We start from the raw sequence: 17,414 nt of genomic DNA, 5'->3' as shown, positions 1-17,414 counted from the left end.
GCAAAAAAAGAGTTAAAAAAGGAGAGAGATTCTTAGCTTTCCATGACCCAAAAATTAGGTTTATCTGACATCAGGACCAAAAGTTATGGCCAAAATAACTTTTCAGTCTGATGATAAATTGTCGTCAATATCCTTGGATTGTCACCGTCATCTTTGAATTGTAGATCTGATGATACCTTAAGTTGTAGTCAGGACCCGTCATAATTAACCCATAATCTATCATCAGTGTTGACTCAAACCATGAGTTGTTATTAGCATCTACCACTGACGACAATTGTCATTGGAGCAACTTGATATCAGTCACCTCTTTCTATGTGTCTTTTGGGTAGATTTCGCCTCCTCAGCCTTTCAAACTTGAAATTAGAAAGCTTTCCAATTCCAAAACCCTTTTACTTACAAAAATCTTCTATCCAAAGCAATAAACCTTGGACAGATCTTATAGTCTTTCATCAAAAGGTAACCCATTTAGAAGTCGTCCATCTAGATGAATCATGGATACACAGAAAGTGTATCTAAATTCACCTAAAAAACTATAAATAAAGAGGCATTTCATCATATTTTGATTCATTTCGTGCCTATTTGAGGATGTAACGTTTGTCTGGAGTTCATTTGTGTCTATATCCTTACTATGCTCGAGTCTTTACAAGGCCTAGCCTAGCCGACATAGCCTAGCCAATCAAGCCTCCACCTAGCCTAGTCTAAGACCCAGATCCCATGTCTCAATCCAGTTTTGGAGCCCGCAACTAGCCGAAGTACCACTCATGCTCCTCCGCGCTCGTCAACCGTAGAAAGAGCTACCTAAGCTTGATGAGAGACTTGGTTTTTTGTTTTTTATTCATATTTTGTTTATTTAGTATGTTTTTTCAAGTATTGATAGTCCTAGCGTTTGTATGTTGCTTGTTTCATGTTTTTCTTTTTGTGGTTTCCACCACCAAACTCATATTTTTTATAGGATTCACATGTGAGGTACAAGCTTTCATAATGTCACTCCTCCCAAAAATGAAGATCGAAGGTTCCTAGTTCAGTTGATCCCAGCTCAATAGAGGAGAAAAGGTGTGTGACCTTGAAGAACGGTCCCCACACTCTCAAATTTGAATCTGGTTTTCGGACCCATTTCAAAAATATATTTTTTTATTGAAAAACCTTATTTTGTTTTTAAAAATTTGAGGATCCACATAATAAAGATCACGGTGGGACCATTCTCTTAACTCCAAGATCTAAGTTTCCAAAAAATCAACGTTATGAGGTTAGTAGTTTTGTTGTTTTTATGATTTTTTGATATTGGATCCACCTTGGATTTGTAATCCTGTTTTTCTCTATTTTGTTTTGTTGAACATTGTCGGATTGACAGAGTCATATCTCTCTGATTGTAAGTCAATTTTCAAGATTCCAAGGCTCGTTGGAAAACGGACACGTTATTCTTTTTGTCTCATATTCAGCACAATCTCAGATTCTAGATTTACGGGCTTTGAAAAAGTGTGTGCACACAAAAAATGGTCGATCACTTATCTATTTTAGAGCAATTCTTTTGCTAAGATCTGTATCTCTATGATCCGACAACAAAAATCTATGTTTTTGCATTTGTTGTAATGTTGAGACAGATATCTAAAACTTTTCTGTTTTGGCCCAAGTCAAAAATCTAACTGAGATTCTCATATTTTAGATCTAAAACCGAAATCGGGATCTATCTAGTAGACTAAAATAGTCAAGAAGTTTGTATTCCTAGAGGCATCTCTCTCCAACGATCCCTTAGACTAGCATGATCTTATTGTCGTTAGAAAGCTAATGTCTTGATCTTCGTTTGTTACTTTTACTATTTCTTGAATTTCTAGCACAGGACTCTGAAAATAGCATATATCAGACAAAATAGGTGCAGTTGCACTTGTTTGTCACCTATTTTAGGATCATTCCAAGGGTTGTATCTCAGCAAGTAAAGTATCGTTGGAAAGGTCTTTTATCATAGTCGCTGCTCTGTTTTGAATTTTGTCAGATTCCTTTGTTTTTTGGGTTAAAAATCAGTAGCAAAATCTATTATTGATATTTGATCCAGAGAAAATATGGCAAAACCTTGTTTCTTTGGATTGGGTTATTGTTTTTGGGTCCCAGAGCCCCATGGTTTCTAGACTCGTGTGTGCATCCTGTTTTTGAGTGCTTGTCTGTCGTATTCGAATCTAAATAGGCCTTTCAAACAAGGTCTCATCTCGGATCCAAAATTTTATCGTTCGTTAGAGCTTCCTTTCCTACGTGAAAATTGTTTTGGATACAAAACCATAGCATTTTCTTATGTGATTCTTTTTTTAGTAAGATACCTTATGTAGATTTAGTGTTTAGTTTTTTGTCTTAGTTCTTAGAAAAAATAACAAAAAAATTAGACATTGTTTACTCTGTGGTTATCCTTTCATATGTATCTCCACTTTATTAGGACTCTATTTGTAGAGTTGTTTCCCGTTTGATTTTTTTTATACCTATCTTGTCTTATAATTTTGATCTTTGGATCCTCCCACTAGTACCAGAAGCCATCAGCTTGAGTATATCAGTGATAGACCAAGGAGATCATGAACCCACTCGCACGTACTAGGAGTCATATTTTAGGTATATTGTGAAAGGTCTATTACAATGAAAGACTTTCCCTATGAGATCATATTTGAAGCACCCTCGCAAAATTGTAGAGCTTTCGAGGAGATCCAGAAAGCCTATTTTTCAAAACTTGTTCTATGTGTTGTTTGATTGATTGGGACTCGTGTTTGCTCATAAATCTGAGGTCATTGAATTTTATAAGTCTCATCATGGTATTTAGCATTATAGCATGCACCATTATCATTCACAAATATCATCTTTGTTTTGTCATTTGTTTGTCATGAAGTTCTTTAACTTCATAACTTGATTGTCTCATCAATTGCATTTATATTGCAGTCACGCATTCATGTTGTCCCATTTGACCTATAAAGGTCTATAAGTTGATTTTATAACAAGATTATTTTGACAAAAAAGTTTTGCAATATTTATCGATTTTATCCAAATTGGGTTTTCACAATGCACAAATCATTGTCATAGTTTTTGTAAGAAGTGTTATTTTGAATCAATCTTTTAAAAGTATGCATTTATCTAGTAGCATTTTGTCTTGCTTGTTTTGTCCTGAGACCGATGGTTAGTCGTCGGCAAGACCTCTCACTTTGCATGACTATTCATTATATCAGGAGACACTCATATGAAATCAGGTTTCTACTTTGTCTTGAGACCGATGGTTGGTCGTAGGCAAAATCCTTCCACCTTGAATGGCTGATCACCAAGTTATGGAGTGAGAAATGTCTGAAAATGCATTTTGTCAATATAATCATTTTTCATCAAAGATGATAATATTAACTTCAAGCAATCTAATGCCAAGTGTCTTTTGCATTATTTTCTTAAAAATTTGTTCTTTTGTGCATCAAAAATTTTGTCTTAATAGTTTGATTTGGGATCATCTTGATCAAAATGGGTCAAGTCAAAGCATTTCATCATGCATCATCATGTTGTGTCATATGCATTTTTTTACATGTTACTAACAAATTTTCTTGCAATTGGCATAGTTCTTACGAATCCAATTGTCCCATGTCCCATTAGAAAAAGTCTACCCAGACCTATCTTTGGATCATCTTACAGATAGATAGACATTACGTTCATAGGTTGTCTCACAGATTAATGGAGCAATCTGAAACACATCTAATGAGTGCATAAACCATTTGTAAACACCCCAAATTTTTAACCTTCATTCACAAACTCTTTCCTCTTGCTACTGAGGCCTGCCCTCTAAAGCCTTCAGAGAACCAACTGGTCGATATCTGAGCCAGAGTTGTTCATAACCCAAATTTTATAATAAATTTCAATATTTCATCCTACAATCAAGATTCAATCTCATTTTGGCTCAATCTCAATTATTAGTTCTCATCCTCAGATGAGAATTTCCAATCTTTGTATCTGCCAAGGGTCCGGGATTTCAAATCCCTCATCCAGGGTTTGCCTTTTCCATCTTATTGCATATCATTTCATATTATCCCACATCAATGTATGTCATTTCATGTAATTTTATTGCATTGCATGGCATTACATCTCATTCTCGAGATCCAACACTCTAGTCTTTCAAAATATTCAATCCAAATTCAATTTTAAAACTTTTCTTTCAAAATCAATTCCAAATACCTAGATTTTAAGTCAATATTTTGCCATTTGTTAACCCCCAGGATCTTATATTCTTTTATTTCAAAATATTTTCTTTATAAAACAATCTGGATTCATTTTAAAATCAAATTTTGACTGATCTCAGTTCTCAGATGAGACTCATCTAGGTGGTGTCACTTCTGGCTTTCTTCATTCCTTAAATTTCTCAAATTTTCAGAGTCCTATTCAGATCAGAACTCTATCTTTTTACTTTTTAAACCTTTTTTAAAATTCTATTTTGCGTTTAAATCAGAGGTAGTCTTATCCCTTGTCCATTTCTGTCATTTTGGCCAAAATCTCAGAGTCTCAGTCGGATTAGGACTCTTTTCCAAGAGTTTCAGTCAGATCAGGACTCTACTTTTTACTTCTATTTTTATTTCTTTTCGAGAAAATCTTTCAAAACCTTTCATTTTGGCCAAAATTTTAGAGTTTTAGTTAGACTAGGACTCTGTCTCAGGGTCCTAATCGAATCAAGACTCTATCCTGATTTTATTTATTTATTTATTTTTTACTTATTTTCAAAAGTCCTTTTAAAATCTTGTCATTTACTTCTTAGAAAACCAAAAATTCTCAGAGTCCTAGTCGGATCAGAACTCTGAATCAGACTTCAATTTCTATCTTATTTTCACCTATTTTCTAAAACTCTCATTTGTTTTCTAGAAAACCCTAAATTTTAAGCATTTTATTCGAATTAGGACTCTATCCCAGAGTCTCAGTTGGATCAAGACTCTAATTCTGATTTCAGTTTTCACCTTGTTTTCATCTATTTTTACAAAAAAACTTTTAAAACCTCCTTATTTGTTCAAAATTCTGAGAGTTTTAGTCAAATTAGGACTCTGTCTCGGAGTCTCAGTTTGATCAGGACTCTGACTCTAACTTCGTTTTTCGGCTCATTTTATAAAATTCTGAGAAAACCTTTTAAAACTCTTTTATTTATCTTTCAAAAATGCCAAAAATCTAGAGTTTTAATCGAATTAAGACTATGTCCCCAGAGTTCTAATCGGGTCAGAACTTTATTCTGATTTCACTGCTTGTCGCTATTTTCACTTGTCGAAAATCCTTTCATCTGTTTTTTAAAGAAGCAAAATTCTAGAGTTTCAGTTGAATCAAGACTCTGTCCCAGAGTTCCAATCGGTTCAGAACTCTACCATGATTTCATCTGCTACCTTTATTTTACTTGTTTTTCAAAAACAAACCCAAAATTTTAAAGTTTTAGTTGAACTAGACTGTCTTAGAGTTTCAGTTGGATTAGGACTCTAATCTTGATTTCAAATTTCATTTTATTTCCACCTATTTTCTAAAAACTCTCTCAATTATTGTCAGAAAAACCAAAAAAAATTAGAGTTTCAGTCCGATCAGGACTCTGTCCCAGAGTCCTAATCCGGTTAGGACTTCATTCTGATTTCTGTTTCTACTTCTATTTTCATTCTCTTCACTTGTTTTTTAAAAAGTAGTCCATTTCGCAGAGTTCCAGTTGATTCAAGACTCTATTTCAGAGTTTTGGTTGAGTTAGAACTCTAACCCTGACTGCTTTTTCTGACTTATTTTCACTCATTTTGAGAGAATCTTTTAAAAACTTCTTCATTTGGCTTTCAAAAATATAAATTTTAGAGTTTTAATTGGTTTAGGACTCTAGTCTAGAGTTTCAGTTCATTTAGGACTCTATTTTGAAAACTTCTAAATTTCATCTGGTGATTTTAACTCTATTTTTAAACCATCTTTAATCTTTATTTCAACTTTTTTAAAACCCTGATGTGAGACCCACTCAGTTGGCGCCACATCTAGAAGAGTTTTGATCTAGTCAGAACTCTGTTTTGTTCAAAAAAACTTCAATTTCAATTCTCATTCTAAATCTCTTTTGAAAACCTTCATTTTCAAGTTTTAAAATCGTTTTTGAAAAATCAAGTGGGGCACACTCTGGGTGGCATCACATTTGAAAGAGTTAGGGTTAGCCTAGGGTTAGTCCATACCCTAATTAGGTTAGGAGTTAGAAGAGTCAAAATCGATTTTAAAATTTCATCTTTATTTTAGTGTTTTAGCCTTGTTTTATTTAAAGTTTTAAAAAACCAAGTGTGGGCCTGCCTAAGTGGCGCCACATTTGAGACCTTTCTTAGTTGAATTAGGTCAATTAAGCTAATTAACTAGAGTTAGACTAGGTTAGGAGTTCTCATACCCCCCCCCCTTAGTGGATTTAGATAAAACTTTGAAAAGTCAAAAGAGCATTAATTAGCCCTAATTAATAGCTTTTTCAAAAAACTATAAAAAAGGGCTCTATGGGGGTTGACCCCTAGGATTTTCTCTCTCTTTTTCTTGCTTCTTATCTCTCCTTTAGCAGCTTTCAAGCTCTCCTCCATTGCAGCAACCTCCAAGGTAAGTCTTTTTTATCTTATTTTTATTAATTTTTTTATGCTTTTTCATGGATTTCACCATTACCGCCCTTTGGTTATGAGAATCAAGCTTCCTTTTCGTTCAAGAATTATAAAATTGATTCAAGAAAGCAATCTAACATTGTTTGAGGGAATTTTTTATGATTTCAATACGTTGAAATAGTTAGAAATATTATTTTTTATGTTTAAGCCTAATAAAAGATGAGATTCTCCCGTTAAATGGGTTGAATCTTTCTTTTCGAAGGCTAAATCAAATTCTAACTGTGTATTCCCTGATTTTTTATTTTTTTAATTTTTTCTTATCATATTAATATTTATTTTGGTCATTCAAGCATCAAATCCAAATTTATGATATTATTTGCATATTTTTTTTTTCATGTTTAGATTAGGGTTTTTCAAGTTTCATCGATAATAGGCAATTTTTTATCTCGAGTACATGGAAATAGTGTTATTTTATGTATATTTTTCTATCAAAAAATCTGAATTTTTTAGGATTAAATTCTGAATATGCCAATGATTTTCTGTAAAAAAATAGATTACTTTGAGTTTTGTAACTCTGTCAAAAAAATAGAAAACTGAACCTTACTTTTTAAACCATAAAATTGCCATATGGATTCAAGAATGACTTGCCAAGGTAATATCTCTCTCGTCGAAGATCCGATCGATGATTCGTAAGTTGTAGTGTCTTTGTTATCATGTCTAGTATTTTATGTAAATTTTTTGAATTTTTATGCATCTGTTTGCTATTTTTACTTTGTCAGAAAATAAAATTAGTTTTACAGAGCCTGTTTTGCATTGTCTAAACCCTAGATCAACTTGTGTCAATTGTATCTCCCTCACCAGAAATTTGATTGATGATCTGTAAAAATGAAAACCTTTCTTTGTGTGTCTACTTTCATCTGCTAAAATTTTATAATTTTTTAATATGATTTGTTGTATTTCCTTGTACCTGAAACTAGATATATTTATTTCAACTGTTATATATTCGTCGGAATGGAGCATATATTGTCGGAATGATATCTCTCTAACCGAAGATAATTTTTCTGATCTGTAAAAAAAGAAATCTTTGTTTTTTTGTCTAGTACCTATCTGTAAATTTTTATAAATTTTTATGGTGATTTGATACCTGATTAGGGTTTGACACTATGATAGGTATGTGCCTGCGGGAAAAATCATGTATTTTAGGATTTTATTCAAAATTCATATTAAAATAATGTTAAAATATATATTTTTTTGAATGCAGTTTAATTATAGGGTTATCATAACTATTTATATCAATTTTTACAAATTTTTTAATTCATTTGATATATTATTTGATTAAATCATGAAAATAGGATGCCCGCGGAGTCCTGGTTCGAGTAAAACACTGGCAAAAATCATGATTTTTGTGATATTTTAATTTTTTTATAAAAAGTGTTATGTTTTTAATATTTTATCTTGTTTATAATCATGCTAGGGTGCTTCACACCCGATTTGGTGTTTATTTGAGTCCATTTGAGCCCTAAACCCAAAGTTTTACAAAAATCTTTTCTAAAAACCCTAATTTCAAGGCCATAGTCTTGTTTTTAGGGGTATTTTTATCATTTTTCTCTAAATTTCAAATATTAAAGTTATTTATTTTTATTATTTATTTAATTTTATATCATGTTTAATTATGTTTATCTTAGAAAAATATGGAAAATGCTTATATCTAGATAAATCCAGTAATTTCTAGATATTATTGGATAAATTCAGAAAAGCTAACATTCCTTCACTCACAAGTTTGCTAGTTTTATAGGAACATTCAAGACTGTATTTTATTTATTTATTTTTATTTTATTTTATTTTATCATTGATGTAAAATGCAATTAAACTTTAGACTAAAAATTTAAATTTCCGCTTAGAATAGGATTGCATTGCATATAGTTTATTCTTTTATGATATGATTCGTGTGATGGATGATGATTCATGCATATTCAAACTCACCATGGTCTACACGAATGGCGCGTGCACTGGCTTCTAAGGAGTTGATAAACTCGGTGGGTTTCATATTTATGGTCATAGTCAAAATACGAACGAAACTCAAATTTATCATCTTTTTGTAAGCTACAAATGGCCTACACTCTTAGGCATTTTCAGAAATCGTAGCATGTTTTCTAAACTTTTCTAAGTATTTTCTCCTTTTAGAATCAATTGCGATATATTCAATATGTATTCGTGGCCATCATCAGGGATATGTAAAGAATTTATTTCATCTAAATTCTATGAGGCACAAAAATCTTTTTTTCAAAGATTTTTCTCAAATTCTTTAAAAAATATTTTTGCAAATTGCATTCATTCATTCATCTAGGTTTAGATTGCATCATAAAAAGATTTCACAGGGACACATGCTCATCCCTTTTGACCTATTTCATAAATTCAATCTAGAAAAAATGATTTTCTCAAAGTCATTCTGGTTTTTCCTCAAAATCGATTTTCTCAAAATTTACTCAGGATTTCTTCAAAAAACAATTTCCCTTTTCTTCAAAAATATTTTTTCAATGCAATTCACGATTTTCAAGGTATTCTCTTTTTCAAGTATTTCAAATATTTAAAGCAAATGTCATGTTTTTTATTATGCATTTTTCAAAGTTCATAGCACATGCTTGATTCTTTATGCATTTAAGAATAGAATATCGATTTACACAAGTTGAGCAAAGCAAAGCACATGATTAATCATTGGTTTGATTATCATTGGTTAAGGCGCCAGGAACGGTTGAACCTTGTACCGACAGGTGAGTCTCATTCTTCGGAATTATCCTGCATTTTAAAATGAAGGAGAATTATTTTCAAAATCTTTTTCAAATGTCAGTTTGACTTGCAAAAGTAAAATTTTGCAATGATAACACCGTCCTAAACCCAACCTATTTTTAAATGCGCATTTCTTAAAAAGACATCATTGCATCCCATTAAAAGTAAAAAATGTATCTCTTCAATGTTTTTGCCCAAAAAAAAATTTGTTTATGTCTTCATCTTTTTGAAAATAAGTTTTTGTCTTTGTCAAAATCATCAGTCACTTTCATGCGATTTCAAGTGACAACGCACTTGTTTCATCTTTGTCGGACCTCGCCCAGGAAGACCTCTCTCACATTCACCAAGTTTAAAGGAAAGCCTTTTTGTAAAAAAAGGTACTAGCTTTGTCTATAGTGTCAAGTTATATATGTCTTTTCATCAAATATCTCATTTTGAAAATGTTTTGTTAGAGCCCGTCTTTTTCTCTTTTCAAAGACCGGTGTGTCTAATTAGTTGTTATCGATCGAGTTTCGAATGCTTAACAACAAAAAGGAACAACTATAAACACCTAATTTTTGACTTAAATGTTTTCATACCAAAAAATCATGTCTTTTTGTCTTCTACCCAAAGCAAGATAACTTCAATCCAATTTTTGACACCAAAATAAGAGTTAAAAAGGAGGTTCTTAACTTTTCAACGAGCTAAAAATCTGGTTTATCTGATATCAAGATCAAAAGTTATGGCCAAAATAACTTTTCAGTCTTTGACGATAACTTTACTTGTCATCAGCCTTGTCTTGAATTGTCGCCAATATCCTTGCATTGTCACCATAATCTTTAAATTATTGTCAGTGTCTTCAAATTAGCGTTAGAGGAACCTCCCTTTTGGAAGGTGATATCATCCATCCCTAACAACACCTTAAGTTACCATCAGGACTCCATCATAACCCATAATATGTCACCAAACTGGCTCAAACCATGAGTTCTCGTTAGCGCCTACCTCTGATGACAACTTAACTTATCATTAGCATAACTTACACATAGCAGCTCGCAAATGTCATACTATATATGTGGATGTCATAGAGTATTTGCAAATCTATGAAGGTTTTCAGTTACATGAGGTTTGCATGGCCTATGCCCAAATTTTTGGATTCTGCAAATGCATGGTGTGAACCATCTAAGGTAGAACATTTCAATCAGAGCAAGTTCGTATGGGGGTTGCGAAAAGGAGAAGATGTGTGTGTTTAATGTGTGAATCTCCTTTGTAGATTAAAACAGTCAGGTTCATAAATTTGGTTATGCGAAATTCGTGAGGTCTACAAAATTATCGTGTGAATCTACTTTTTAGTGAGAGGTTGTGAGATCCAAACAGTGTACCGATATATCACGTGAACCTCAAGAGTTTCGCTTGTGTAAAGGGTAAAAATGTCTTTAAAAAATTGAGCATCTGTGATTGTAGACATGAGACTAATTTCACAAATTGTGAGGTATTTTGAGAAACGTGTCATTTTTCAAAGACAGTACGGTTATTTTCCAAAAAAAAATTGAGGTAGGATGGAACATCCTTGCGGACTTTATAAGAAACACCAAGGAAGAGTTTGATCGAGAGGGTCAAGCTTGGAAAAATAGTGTCACATACCAGTTCAATCTAAGGTAATTGTTGAATCATCTAGAAGGGATGTGGTGGCCATTGTTAAATGCTATGGTGGAAGGAAGATGCAGACCTGAGGTTAGTGAAACATGAGAAAAAGTACAAGTGGTTGTGATTACCTGTTGTGATTGTTTTTTCTTGGAATCTTGTGAAAGTTGATCACAAGATTGACCTTGTGACCAACAATCACAGCTTCTACCTTATCATCAGCACTCCCCAAGACACCCTGTTTCGATGGGGAAGAAGCAGCTTCTCTCCTAAATATCTTAAAACAGTCTTGGATACTTCCATTTCAAGTGGTTATCTGGCAAATTTGGATGCTGCACAATCAAATTATCTTCGAAAAGCAAAAGTGACATCAGATTAAGAACCAGTGCTTTCATGCTGTCAAAGAACGCATTCTGGGTGTTTGCAAAGAAACAGACCATCCATCGGTATGGAGGTGGGTGTCATGCTGGTCAGCGGAATCCAATTCCAGATCATTGGATCAAAATAAATATTTATGACATTTAGCGCAATAGATGGCTCGTGACTCCCATGGACTATCGTCACAGCAGGATGGAAGATGGAAAAGGTCTGGTTTCATGGACAGAGAATATCGATGATGGGTGAAAATTGCATCGGACGTAACTGACTCGTCACACATTGTGATAGAGGCCCCAAGGAAAGACCAAGTGAGCAGAATCAATAGGTGTTTCAATGGGTTAAATGCAGCATCTGGGGAAGAGATTACGGGCGTCGGAAAGGTGCATACTTCGGTTTATACTGAAAGAATTCAAGGTCTCTTGCAATAATGGCAACTACGGATGATAACAAGCAATGGTGTAATATGAACCGAGATTGGGTTCCCTCTCTGTAAATTTGTTTATAGTTAGTTTCTAATTAAACAGGGTCCGCCTAACCCCAGCTTTCTATGTCGAAACAAAAAAAACAAGAGGTAAAAACCTGAGGCGACTGACGAGCATCTGATGGAGCTAATCTACAAATTTTATCATTTCCAATGCGGGCTTGTGATGGAAAAAAAAAAAGAATTGTGGCCAGACCTTTAGCCTCCTTGGCCACGATTAGTGTCAAATCTGAAAGGGGTACTACTCAACTTTGAAAGTTTGTGAATTGGTTTGATCTAATTGATTCTTCGATGTAATCACTGATAGCCTAACCCCTGCTTACTAATCACATAAAAAAAAGTTTATTGCACGATCTAGTGGAAAAATAAAGCCTAATTCGAACCTGCATATCATGATACTGAAAAGAGACAGGAAGTTTTAATCAATAAATCAAATAGTACAATCGTCTTAATCCCTCTGGTCCCAGATTATAGTCCAAAACTACAGGACAATGTTATGCATGTACAGAGAAGATAGTTGGAAGCACCAATTTCTAGTTTCCTATTTGGGTGGGTAATCCCACCTGTACTCGAGCACAAGTACTAATGAATGTACAAAAACACTTGTGACAGCATATTACCATGGACATGAAAAATACTTGAAATTTTCCCCTATTAAGAGCACAAGGACCAGATCACCTGCTGATGCGTGTGACAATGTAACGCCCTCTTTCAAGGTCATATATAGTCTTCATTTGTGGTGTTCGCCACTTTGACACTGACCATACTGTGACAATTAAGATTGCAGATACAGCGAGAACCGAAAAAAGGGTCAGCGAGTCATCTGCAAAGATCCAATTTGAACCTGGCGTTGAGTTGTCCTTCATTTGCATGATGAAGGCCCCCAGTGCCCAGTCAAGGGGAATCTCACCTACTTCATTTGCAAAACCAATCCTGCAGCAAAGCAGTCATAACAATATTAATCAGATGCTGCTGACAAGACCATTTCATTGAGCAACATGTTTCCTGATGGAATTCTCAGCCATTCACAGTAAATAAACATTCATAACTTCACAATAGCATACTGATGATTGGGTCAAAAGGAAAAGGCTACTGATGACAAATGACGTGAAATGCACAATAAACCACATGCATACCATAAATTCTAACATGTAAGACCATGACTCAACTCCTGTCTACCAATTAAGCAGAGGAATATTATTTGGTCATGTCGACCTGACCGCCCAAATAGTTGACAACCCAATCAGACCTCATAGATGGATTCAGTATGGTCAAATGCTCTTGGACCATGTTGTTTGGATGAAAAAAATACAATTTTAGGAGCTGAGAAAATAGCACACATTGTAGGCAGTGGATTTTTCAAGGCTCATAAAATCGTGTCTGCATGTTGTAGTCAGACAAACCAAGAGCCGATACCCACTAACGAAACCATGTGGATCATATGTAAGTTTAGTTTCAAGAAAAACGAGCAAAAAATAATAATAAAGGAGAAAAACTCATATATATATAGAGAGAGAGAGAGAGCAATCAATAAGGCCTGGGGCCTGATTTAATGACTCTGTCACTACCTAGAAGTAAATTCTTTTTCAAAACCACTTTTTAGAGATGAATGATAAGTATCGGATGTAGAAAATTGCCAAGCAACCACATAGAATACTTCAACACGAGGAAGTGACAGTGGGAAGCGATTCAGGAAGTGGGAAGCGACTTAAGAAGCTATATAACACGGACACTCCATTTGGGGTGTCGTACCCGTGTTGACACAGGTACCGCCACCGAACGCAGTGCAGGTACGCCGCAGATCAGGTCCCACACTGCATCGGGTCGGGTCCAAAAAAACCCAACTGGTGTTGCTTTTTTAAAGAACCTCTCTCTCTCTCTCTCTCTCTCTCTCTCTCTCTCTCTCTCTCTCTCTCTCTCTCTCTCTCAGCCAAGGTTGTAAATATTGTATCATTACTCATTTTGGTCAGGCCCAAAGTAACACCATATCATATCGTATCATAAATTTTTAATAAAAAAAAAATTTTTAAATTAAAAAAAATCTAGAAAACTCTGAAAAAATTAGCATAAAATATAAAAAAAATCATATCACATAAAACAATGATGAATTGCACACAATACAACCATAAAGTCACATACGAAGGCAACTACATAATTTAAATTAATAACAAACCATCAGGATAGTATTTCCTCAATTCTGCATCTAATTATCGCTCGATGATCTTTTTATGTTGGGTCATTTTTTTAGCAAGTTGGTCATCATCATCATCTTCAGAATATGGAACAATGGTTGGAAGTCCTTCATCTTTGCATTTTGCAAAAATCTTCGAATTTCTTTTATTTCAACAATAACATCAGCACAAAAAGTTGCAAGAATAAATGGAGAATCACATGGACGTACATTTGGATCTTAACCTGCAATATGTTGCTTAAATCTATGCAGCTCACCCCTAATAATAGTACCACAAAATAAATATCTCAAATTCAATGGTAACCCTATCTGTAGTACATCATCAATGCTTCTGCAGTACTGCCATGCAGGATCATCTCTAATATGACATTAAAGATGACATCGACGAATCTAAAATAAAACAAAATCAATTAAAAAACTCAATAAGCACCAAACACACATTTCTCCAAAAAATACTCGATAAGAAGCACAAAATAGAGATTTTGTACCTTAACGGTTTAACCCACTTCCTTGAGTGAAAAAATAGTAGAAATGCACTCTTGATAAAATAAAAAAAAGCCCTCTTGCGCACAAATCGACCTCCAATCAATCTCATGAAATTTAAGGTGTGTGGGTTCCCTTCTAACGGACTCTAGACATATGGAGAACTTGACCCTCAAGAGGACTTTTAAACCCAAAATGAAAAAAATACAACTTTTGGCCTTTTTTAAGTGTGTTGACATTGTATCGTACGATACAGTACGATACATGGGTGTATCGTACGATACATGGGTGTATCGTACGATACACCCGATACGAATATGATACACTCGTATTGTGATCCGAGTGTGTATCGTACCACAAAACACAAAAGTAACGATATGAATCATGTGATATGGTACGATACATACAACCATACTCCTTGCCCTAACCCCTCGACTCCCTCTCTATCTCTCTGCTCTCTCTGCCCTAACCCCTTAACTCGCTCTCTATCTCTCGGCTCTCTCTACCCCTTGCAACGCAGCGTCGCACAGTCCCTCACAACACTACTCTACCCCTCACAATGTCACCTCTATAAGCCCCTCGCAGTGTCGCCCTCTCTGCGCAACTCAGGCACTCCTCTCGCCTTTGTCTCCCTCTCGACTCACCTCTCTCATCTCCGTCTCCCTCTCGACAGAGACCATATTTATATCAACAGATTGTCCCTCATGTAAAGAGGGATTATTGTTGATGATGATTTTTTGTAGTTTTGTTTGCTAAGTGCTAATTGTTAGGTATTAATGCCTATTATCTATTTATCTAAAATTGTTATTAGCTTGTTATAACTTGTTTATTAAGTGTTAATTTGTTAGTTGTAGTTGTAGATTTACTTGTTATTGAATTTTGATTCTTTGAATAAGAGTTGTTCGCATGTTCTGTTACTAGTTTAGTTGGTTGTTAAATGTTAATTGTTTAAATGTTAAATTAATTTATGTTGTCTTGTTGGAATAATAGATTTTGATTTTTTAAATTTATTTTATATTTATATAATATTAAATATATATATATATATTGTCGGTACCCACATTTTTTTGGAATTGTTGTGTTGTACCCGCACCCGTACCCATATGACTTACCTTGAAAGCGAACCGTGAATCATCTCAAAAGTGAGAAGCGAACCGAAAGCGACTTCAGGATCGAAATAAAAGTGAATCAAGATTCAGAGGGGAAGCAACCTAGGATTTGAGTGGGAAGCAAAAGAGAAGCGAATAAGAATAAAAAGAAAGCGAAAATGTAATTATATTTTCCTAATTTACCAAAATATAAACACGAGTAAAAAGCATTTAAAGATGATCTATTAACCTGAAAACTGAATCATATATAAGTGCAACCATTTAACAAATGCATCATGTTGCAAGCATTTAATAAATAAAACATCAAGAAAAATTTATAATTCATATTCATGTTGCAACCATTTAAGAAATGCATCTTGTTGCAACATTTAATAAATAATACATCAAGAAAAAATCATAATTAAAAATTAAAAAAGGATAATTGCTATCAGCATCCAAATTCTCAAATAATATAACATTAAATCAGCTTAGAGAACAATCATTATACAGTATACACACAGTACACTATCAAATTTGCTGGATTTTATCTCAAAATGCAGAAAACTAATAGAAGGAAAAGAAAATGATTCATACAACTAAGTATTTTTTACGATCTAATATGATGACCTAATCAAAGCACAAGCAAAACTATGCAAGACATAGTGCAACCAACCATTTTAGCCAAATCAAACAAAAAAACAGACGAACAGAACAATGGTGATAGAGAGACAGTGAGCGAGACAAACAGACAGAGAGAGTGAGCGAGAGAGATAGTAATAGGGACGACAGAGAGAGGGGGAGAGAGTCAGAGTGAGAGAGGGAGAGGGAGAGTCAGAGGGAGAGAGACAGAGTGAGCAAGAGAGAGGGAGAGAGTAAGAAACAGAGAGGGGGCAGAGAGAGAGTGTACCTAAAGACACCCATGGAGGTCGTCGAAGCTCGCCAAAGGTTGCTGGAGAGGAGGGAGGGAGGGAGTGGGTAGGGTTTGGGAATCGAAAACCACAAACCCTACTCAGTTTTTGTTTTTGATATTTCACAAAAACCAAAAATTACTACTTTACCCTTTTAAAAACAAGTTGTATTTTTCGATAAAAATTTATCGAAGGCTAAAACTGTCCAAGCCCCAAAAAAAGGAAGTGTACTTCTCAAGATTGGGAAGTGTGCTTCCCATTTAAAATGGTTGATTCCCCATGCATTTTGAAAGCGCCGCATTTCACACTCCCGAAATGTGCTTCCCTGAGTCATATAGTGTTTCCGGTAACCTGCTTCAACATATAATTATTTTTTTCAAATACCGATGCCTATAGAAAATAAGGGTATATCAAGGAAAGACTTAACTTTTGGCAGCTGCCACATGCATTTAAAAATGATTCATGGTAATCCAAGCCAGCACATATCATTAGGAGGGTAACTTCTATAATAACAATAAAAAGATGAAAGAAGCTTTGAACTAGCAAGAGATTTTCAAAGATTGAGAAATATATGCAGTATTTTTTGTGCTCTGACAACTAGGGGTGAGCAACAGCCCGGTAGGCCCATGTTAAGATGTATCGGTATAAACATGTATTTATATACGTGTATTTACCTATACATATAGTTAACAGTTTTTTATTGTAATAGGTTTTACCATGTAGGGGCATTTTTTTGTCTTTTTACATGATTGTAATAGCTACTGTTCATTAGTGGCAGATCTGTCATTATAAATATTTTTTTGTTTTTTGTCCTTTTCAATGTAAGGGCATATTGGACATAGTCCAATATAGTTGTTGGGATTTCCCCAATGGCTATAACTTCCCAAACGGCTATAGTTATAGCCGTTGGGA

General features: G+C 34.3%; 1 protein-coding gene across 2 annotated transcripts in view; it reads right to left on the bottom strand.

Moving 5' to 3' along the window:
- Positions 1 to 12,228: 12,228 nt before the first annotated feature.
- LOC149847029 (putative apyrase 6) overlaps positions 12,229 to 17,414 on the bottom strand; it is a 29,000-nt gene continuing 23,814 nt past the window's right edge. For both annotated transcript variants that reach the window (XM_089996753.1, XM_089996754.1), the window contains one exon: positions 12,229 to 12,765. In XM_089996753.1, coding sequence (XP_089852879.1) covers positions 12,507 to 12,765 — 259 coding nt within the window. In that variant the 3' untranslated portion in view covers positions 12,229 to 12,506. The remainder of the gene's footprint in view (positions 12,766 to 17,414) is intronic.

Source organism: Nuphar pumila, chromosome 2 (genome assembly GCF_984573655.1).
Source record: "Nuphar pumila chromosome 2, dmNupPumi1.hap1.1, whole genome shotgun sequence".
NCBI lineage: Eukaryota > Viridiplantae > Streptophyta > Magnoliopsida > Nymphaeales > Nymphaeaceae > Nuphar > Nuphar pumila.
This window is presented reverse-complemented; position numbering and strand designations above follow the sequence as displayed.